Source organism: Pinus tabuliformis, chromosome J, assembly GCF_031772625.1.
Source record: "Pinus tabuliformis cultivar Carrire ecotype Pingquan chromosome J, CPIR1, whole genome shotgun sequence".
Classification (NCBI taxonomy): Eukaryota; Viridiplantae; Streptophyta; class Pinopsida; order Pinales; family Pinaceae; genus Pinus; species Pinus tabuliformis.
In genome coordinates this window covers 1,256,441,339-1,256,450,320 of record NC_142295.1, presented here as the reverse complement: position 1 = coordinate 1,256,450,320, position 8,982 = coordinate 1,256,441,339, and the positions used below count along the sequence as shown (strand labels likewise).

The 8,982-nt window shown below is 35.1% G+C and overlaps 1 protein-coding gene across 1 annotated transcript; it reads right to left on the bottom strand.

The window, feature by feature from the left end:
- Positions 1-1,632: 1,632 nt before the first annotated feature.
- LOC149231782 (cytochrome P450 76T24-like) lies at positions 1,633-3,271 on the bottom strand. Its single transcript, XM_089376372.1, has 2 exons — positions 2,381-3,271; positions 1,633-2,284 (listed from the first exon to the last, which is right to left on the bottom strand). The coding sequence occupies exons 1-2, from the start codon at positions 3,269-3,271 to the stop codon at positions 1,652-1,654; spliced, it is 1,524 nt and encodes a 507-aa protein (XP_089232498.1). The 3' UTR covers positions 1,633-1,651.
- Between the last annotated feature and the right edge of the window lie 5,711 nt (positions 3,272-8,982).

The window sequence follows — 8,982 nt, the reverse complement described above, 5'->3', positions numbered from 1 at the left end:
TTTCTTGCTAAGAGAGAGTTTTGAAAATGCAACAAGAAAATCTCAGTTTGACTTGGTCTTGGTCAATCTGGAGAAAATTCAAATTTCTATTTTAGCATAAACCTTGGAGGTAGTTAACTAAGGTGACATGGCACTTGCCACTCAGTTAAATCAGTTAATTCGAGTTGGGGAATCTTAAGTTCATTTTAGTATGTTTGATTGCTAATTTGTAGCAATCTACTTTAGTTAATTTGAGTTCTTGTCATTTTAACTAGTTCCAATTGTTAGAAGAACTAGTGGATGTCAAGTTGTGGAAGTGGAACTTCAACCACAATTAGTGATCAACCAATTAACTGATCAATAAACCCAAAATAATTGTTTCATGCAAAGAATTCGAGTTACCAAGTTGAGATGGAGATTCCAAGGCAATGTACTATCAGTTGTAGCATATTCCAATGTGTACAGGTGGTGCATGTAGTTAGAGGAAGGACCTAAGACAATTGTGAAATTCTATAGTGGGGAATTCCTAAATAATAGGGGCCAATTTCCCAAGGGAATGACACAAGGAAATAAGAGCTTGGAGAGCTTAAAAATTGGTTAAGTGTTGGCCATAGTCAGTCAATCAGGCAGAAGCAATAAACTATACACTTGCACAGTGTTTTCAAGCTTTAGCAAGCATATGTATTTCATCTCTATTCTCTGATTATTGCAATACAAATGGGAAGGGGTTTTGAGCACTTACTTTCCCCTAAATAAATATTGTGTATGGGTGACGTTTCCTTTTGTATGTCTATGATTTGTGTTCTAGATGGTGAATTAACTTCTGCAAATGAGTAGAGTAGCTTCAAGTCTTGTGATTTAGTAAATTTCATAAGTAGTTTTGAATCTACACATTAATTTCTATAAAATTCTAGGATCTCATACACTAATTTCACTAATTTAGTATTTAATGATTGTGATCTTAAAATTATATTATGTTTTTGCATTTTATATATAATTTTGAAAATTTAAATAAAATAAAAATAATTCATTAACTTGAACTAAAAAAATAATCATAACTCAATTCTTGAATAGAAGAAAAATATAAAATTTACATGATAAAGATTTGAAAACTAACTTATTCATTAAATTTCATAATTTTGACAATTTTATATTGTTTTATTTATTAAATAAAAATAAAAATAATAAAAATATTTTTTTTAAAATTATATATAAAAAATAAATTATCATAAAACCATAATTAAAAATAATAATAAACCAACCATTTACAAATGATTTTTTTAAAATATATTATCTAATTATACAATAAATACAATTTAAATTGAGTTGTAATCCTAATTTAGAAATTCCAACCATGAGATTAAAATAATATTTTAAAAGCTGTTAAAAACTTTTAAATGTTTTTCATATACATCCATTTTAACATAATTTCATTATGTATAAATATAGATATTTAATTTATGAGAAAATCGGGCAGAAAGATCCAAACTAAACTCCAACCTTGTTTAACGAAATACTTAACAACTGGAATTCAAACAAATAAACTATCCCTTGGGACTAGTCACAAACATAAATATAGGACTATTCACCAACATAAATATGCGTCTCAAAGTATGAGTGATAAAACATTCATGAACTGACATAGATTCAACCATACTTTGGACACCGTACGTCAATAGACATCCCGTGGAAGGCGTGGAGTAGGAATTGCTTCCAAGCGCACCGCCTTTTGTAGAACCACCCCAACCTTATCTCCCATGTCCACATCCTCTGCACTCATGCCATTGGGAGGTGCCCAGTCAAAGGAATGCAGGAGAGAAGCCAAGACCAGATGAATTATCCGACTCGCCAAAGGCAGACCCACGCAGATTCTCCTACCTGCTCCAAACGGTAGCAGCTCGAAGTGCTGACCCTTGAAATCCAGCTTACTCATCTTAGTATCCATAAATCTCTCTGGCATAAATTTCAACGGCTCATTCCACATGGCAGGGTCCCTTCCGATCGCCCATACATTCACTAATATTTGGGTATCTTTGGGTATCAGGTATCCCCCAATTTCACAAGCCCTAGCTGCTCTATGTGGGAGGAGCAGAGGAACTACTGGGTGGAGCCGAAACACTTCTTTTACCACTGCACACAGGTAAGGGAGACGGTCCGTGTCACTTTCTTCCACCCTTCGGTTACTGCCAACCACCTGGTCCAACTCGGCCTGGGCTCGTTTCATTTTATCGGGATTGCGTATGAGTTCTGCCATCGCCCACTCCATCGTCTTACCGGTGGTGTCACTCCCTGCCGCAAAAATGTCCTGCAACAACCAAATAAGCAACAGAGGAATTGGGTTCGGCAGTGTTAATTGCAGTAGTAAATACATTCACTGACAAGAGGTAATAAAATGAGTTACAGTTAAGTAGCCTCTGATATCGACGAGACTAAATTCATTGCTTCTCATGTCCAACAGAACGTCCAAGAGATCCTTGGGACCATCATTGCCGTCCATCATTTTGTCTCTTTTGGCCACACGGTCCTCTATGAATTTGTCTATAATAATGTACATCCTTTCCATATGGATTTTTGTGTTACGTCCAACGACCTGAGGATCCAACCACTGAAGAAAGGGGAAATAGTCTGCCAAATTGGGAGCTGTTGCATTCGCCATCATTTTCGAAATACTGTCTTTGAACTCTTGGAAGGCTGGAGAGTGGGAATCGAACATGTCTTTACCAAAGGCCATGTTACCCAACAGATTAACAACACAGTGGACCATAGTATCTTCAATATTTATACTATTCCCCTTTATACCTTCCTGCAGAATTTGGTGGATCGTTCGCAATACTTGATCCCTTCTCAAATGTTGCAGGTTCTCTAGCCTCTTGACACTGAAGAGCTCTGTATTGGATATTCGTCTGAGCATACGCCAGTAAGGTCCACACTGAGCCCATCCTACTGAGGTCTTGTCGTAGGAAGCATATTTGATTGATTGTATGACAGTTCGGCCTGCAAGGACATGGTCGTGGGTCATCAAAACGTCTTTTGCCATGGCCGGAGAGGAGACCACCACTGTCGTTTTCATTCCGAGGGAGACACGCATGAGAGGCCCGTATTTGGTAGCGAGGTTAAAGAGAGATTCGATGGGTTTGTTACCCAACTGCAACAGATTTCCGACCATCGGCCATCCCGGAGGCCCGGGAGGAAGCCTGCCATAAGTCCTCCTCCTCCACAAATCTAACACCAAGAATACGATGGCGGAGGTGATCCCTAGCACAGAATACCACAATACCCATCCAATATCCATTGTGACCGAGTATATGCAAACAAGGTCAATAGGCAACCCTGCAGACAAAGGAGATACCAGAACATATAATTCCGTGTGAATCAATTCAACACATCGCCCATGAATAAATATGATTACCACGTTAATCCAATCGTATATAAAACAGAAAGATGCCTATGGAACAAGTTTATAAATAAATATATATGATTAGGACGTGTATATAAAACAGAAAGGTGCGTATGGAACGGGTTTCTTTGCACAAGTCGTATGTATTCATCAGTCAAATGCGAATGGCACAAGATTCTTACACAGGTTGTGGTAGTGGAAGGTATATATATATATATATATATATTTGTTTTTCTTTTTTCTGTTTTATTGAAAATTACTCTAATTATATTAAAAATTTTAATCATATGGATTTAATATTGATATCAATAAATATATAAATATAATTAATATTAATAAATATAATAATAATTATATTATAAATATAATATAATAATGGTTACACGGCATTACGTACCCTTGGCCCTGCGAATGAGAACACCGCTACCGGAATCGACTCGGCAAGAGCTAACCAGCCTGCCATAGGGCATTAAATGCCCGTATGGAGGCCGGCTATAGCATCTCTGCATTCGCATGGCCATGAACATGGCAAGCGATATTTAATGTGACTTTTCAGCATTGACGTGACATACCTTTCATCCATGAATGCTCACCATACCTTTCATCCAAATATGGACCATGCCATGGATGCGCATCACAATACGGTTGAGAAATTCTCTACCCCACCATCAAACCATCTGAACGCTACGCTATACAATACAAGAAATATAACATACGCATTTAATGGCACCCTCATTTGAATTTGAAAACCCGCCCAAATGATATTTAAATTTCTATAATCGTGCTCAACCGATGTTTGACGAAAAGGTGCACCGCCCTAGCGGGCCATCACCGAGCTCAGAGTTCGAGCATTCATCAATTCCTGTAATTATCAAGAAAATGTTCAATCTCTCTGCCAATTTTCTCACTCACAGAGATGCCTGAGCTGGAACTTTCGAAGGCGTGGTGAGCTTACGGGATAGTCCACACACTGATTGCCCAAGTACTTGTTTCCCCAACTTTTGTTTATTGGTTGTTTGTGATTCGAACTGGGATGATTACATAATTTCGTTTGCCTAGATTTTGTTTATTTGTTAGTTGTGATTCGAACCTAGGCTGATTACATAATTTCGTTTCTCCAACTTTTGTTTATTTGTTGGTTGTGATTCGAAGCTGGGCTGATTGCATAATTTTGTTTGACCCGCTTTTGTTTACTTGTTAGTTGTGATTCGAACTTGGGCTAATTGCATATTTTAATTCGGCAGAGGTGTTGCCGGAGGTATAGCAGGGAACTGCCAGGAAGTTAACATCGGGTGAAAGGGAACTGAGCGAGTTTCAGCAGGAGGTAGTTCAGTTGGCTGCAATTCTGAACGGAGATCATTTGTTGAACAATTTTCCAGACGAGGGAATGTTTGGGAGGTCGATGAAGGTGAAGCAAGCGGCGCAGTATGTTGAGAAGAGCATGGCACGCTTCATGGAGGCAAGTATAGATGCCTTAAACCTCTGGGCATCAGATTTTGCGATCGTCCATATGAAACCTTCACTTACATACAAAAAAAACGAACCCCTATATGTAGCGCTGCTTCACCTATCAAGAACTGGCCCTCCATAGGTACTTGCAGCAAATTTCTGCCCAGGTGTATGGCCTCTGTATTTCTAATATGATTTCTTAAATGGAGTGTAAATTTTTGCCCGTGTTTGGCTTCTGTATTTTTGGGACAAACATAATATGAAAATTTATGTGAGTTATTTTTCCCAACTAATTTGAGTAAAGAGTTGTTTGGCGTTTTTTTGGTTGAGTGTGTTTATTAAAAGTTTTGGTTATTTGAATGGGTTAAATTTCTTTCAAAATTTTTTCATAAAAATTTTGAATTTTTCTAGTGACAGAATATAATTTACTATAATTTTTGAATAATTAAATAAAATATATATAAAATTTCAAATCTTAATATTTTATAAAAATAGTTTTACATGTATTCATATTATATAGTTTCATTTATTATTTTAATGTTAAATAATATATTATATTTTTTGATTTAAATTTTTTTTAATATTATGATGGACATTTATCATTAATTAGTTAGTATGGTTGGTATTATTTTTCTTATTAAAAAATTATTATAAACTTTGAATATAGCTATTATTTTGACACCATATAAATAATGTGACATTTTTTCACATTACTAAAGCAAAGCACTTTTAATAGTAGTAATTTTGTAAGCAGAATATAATTTGGTTACATATATTTATAATATAAATAATAATTCAAATTCAAATAAAATTTTAAAAAATAAGATTTATGAGTGTAAAATAGATGGTGGGAGGGTGTTTTGTTAAGACATTTCATAGTGCAAAGGTTACTGAAAATTTTATGGGCAAAAATCTATTCATATTAAGAGCTGGTATAGGTACAATTCTTAGAGTAATTTTAACTGTCATCTCGGGACTCACATTAATTGTGTATTAGGTATCTCAGTCATCTCATATCTACACCAAGGTCTATCATCAAGATAAAGTTCTGAATTATTTACAATGTTTAATTAATATTATATTAAGAATACAAAAAATTTGATACATTAATTGTGTATTAGGTATGTGAGTCATCTCATATCTATGTTTCGAGTCTACAGCAAGACCTATCATCAAGACAAAGTTCTAAATTATTTACAATGTTTAATTAATATTATATTAAAAATATAAAAAAATTTGAATAAATGAATAATAGAATATATTATTAAAATACTAAATTATATGTTTAAATTAGAATAAAATTAAATAAATTTATTAACTACAATTATAAATATGTGGACCATCTATAAATATTAAAAAGATAATGTTTCAAGTTATAATGTGGAACATTTAGAAATATTAAAAAAATAATGTTTCAAGTTATAATTTAATGGTGTCGTTCTTGAACACAATAACTGATATGGAACATTAGTTAATAATATTACTTTTGAGTATGATAATAATTCATAGTTTAAATGGAATATTAGTTAATAATATTATTGTTGAGTATGATAGAATTTAATATTTCATCATTAAAGTTTTGATGTTGAAATTAGTGTAAAGTGACAACAAAAATCAAACATATTTAAATGCACTATAATTTGTATGGTAATTTGTATTATAATTAATATTATAAATATTACCAATAAAATAAAATATATCATACTTTTAATTAATATAGTTATTTTTTATAATAATTTTAGTTAACATTTAAATAATATATTTTTGCATAATAAATATTTATATAACATATCATTTTTTTTATATAGTTTTTATTGAATTGTAAATTACATAGCCCCTTGTAAATTATTTTATATTTATGAATCAATGCAATTTTATAATATTGCATTAGTGTCTTTGAAATTAAAGTATGAATTGATTAAATTGCATTAAAAGAATATATGTTATGCAACTTTAAAATGTACTTTCTTTTGATATAAATTGTATTAAAAGAATACAGCGAGGCAACATTGTATATTGATATTTGTGGTTGTTAAAAAAAAGTTGATTCCCATTAATAATGCACAAAAAAAACTAATCTTTTTTTAGTAACACATTAGTAGCATAGGTATAGTCTAGGTATGGTACTATGTTATATTGATATTATGAGTATTTTAATAACAATGCCTAAATGGTATATATGGTTATAGTATTGTATAAAAATAATTTCCTCGATGGGGTGGTATTAAGGCTCTCAAGTGCAACACATAATATGATTGACATGCTTGCAACTAGAATGGTGAAGGAGAAGGAAAACATGAAAATGAGAGCCAAGCTCTCCACTTGTCCGAATCCCATCCAGGTGTGGCATCCTTACCACCCTCAACCTCACGCTCACCTACCCTCATCATATCGCTTTAAATGTCGGCATTTGGTGGTAGAGGAGTATGAGTACGACATTCTGTTTGTTTACTTCTTCCACCTATTGTAGTTTGTTATGGCTTCACTATCCCAAGGACAATTGCTTATGGAGCACAATGACTCTAAGATAAGAAAGGCACATCGCACCCAAGAGTACATGATTTGGGTTTTTAATGACTTTGTTAACTTGCGTGCCATGAAACACATTTGTCTTTCCCTGGTTTTTTCACATTCAGTCTTTCTCTCCCACCTATTCGATCCCCTCATGTTTTCACCCCTTTATAAATATATGAGCCTTGTCTCAGGGTGGTGGATTTTAAGCATTGCTTGTTTGAAAGCGAAAGGTTCCCAACTATCGTCTTGTTCCTCGATGCCAAGGTGGGAGCTTAAATACTTGAAGGAAGGCTTGTCTATGCATTACCTAACGTCACAATTTGTTTCTTGTCTCCAATCTACTCATTTATGTGTGTCATCTCTCTTTTGTAGTCTCTCTGGTCCCTGCACGTGTCAATGTTCTTTGTGTTGTCTCTTCACAACATAACTACAAGTCCCTCTTTTGAGTTAGTCGCTGATTTTCTGACATGTGAGCCACGCAGCTCGCAGCTCTTTTCCGATGATTTGCACATGGTGCCAGCACATGGCATAGCATGCAGCTACTACTGTTTGACATTAAACTCATCTGACCATTCTGTACCTGGCTCGGTTAGTCCATCTGGCCATTGTATCTCCTCTTGGAACTCCTGTCCAATTCGACGGCATGGATTAACCCTCGTGATCCTACGGTGGAAAGGTTTCGAGGTTATTCATTTCTCGATTTTTCTTGGGATTCGAACTCATTGCTTGGTAACCGTCCCTTGGAGCCTACTCTATTGCCGCTCTTCCTGCATCCACTCCATCGGGTTCGACCTCTAGACTTCATGCATCGAAGGGCTCCGCAGACCCAGCCTTTCTGTCTGGCATCGGTCTCTCCATTAACAGGTATACTTGTGTTTTTTTAACCATTCAGGCTTTTCCTACTTACTTCCATTCTGTTGCAGCTTTTTCCTGTTCATACTTCAATCACATTAATCATATCTTTATGACTATGATACCTTGCAGGATGCCGGTTCACAGTCTCGGTTCTCTCTGCTGCTCCTGGTGGAAAATTGCTCCTTCAACGTTGGTCTTTAAGGAATGTCGGGTAAGAGCTCATCCTGGTCTGACGCCCTCGGGCTGGAGGGTTTGGGGTTAGGGTGTTATCCGGTCCTTAGTACACTGTATTCTAATGGCTTCTCGGCTTGTTGACAGCATTTTGTAATTCGAATGGTTAGGGTTTCAAAAGGTTTCTTCTTCTGATAGGTTTTGCTTATGAAGGTTAGGGTGTTATCCGGTCCTTAGTACGTTGTATTCTAATGGCTTCTCGGCTTGTTGACAGCATTTTGTAATTCGAATGGTTAGGGTTTCAAAAGGTTTCTTCTTCTGATAGGTTTTGCTTATGAAGGCATTGTTTTCAGTACAAGCTCTGTGCTTCCTATCACACAAGAATATGTATCTCCAGCTAGTCATGTTTTCATGGAGTTTAATTTCGGGGTTTCAAGTTGTAGCACTTTGAAATATTTCTCTGTTAAAAATGTATGTCCTGTTGAAAACGATGAGAGTCATGCCTCATGCTTTGTACTCTTTTCTAATATGTCAATATAACTTTCATATTTGATCTTCCGGTTAAGCTCGCCCGATTTCTGGGTTGGAACTGTTCAGTTAAAATGTATTGCTTAAAT

What these genes read in the sequence shown, in the direction of transcription:
- LOC149231782 (XM_089376372.1), bottom strand. Translation starts at nt 3,271, where the DNA reads ATGGATATTGGATGGGTATTGTGGTATTCTGTGCTAGGGATCACCTCC. An exon ending in ATATCAGAGGCTACTTAACT is followed by an intron (nt 2,285 to 2,380) that starts GTAACTCATTTT and finishes TGGTTGTTGCAG; the next exon opens with GACATTTTTGCGGCAGGGAG.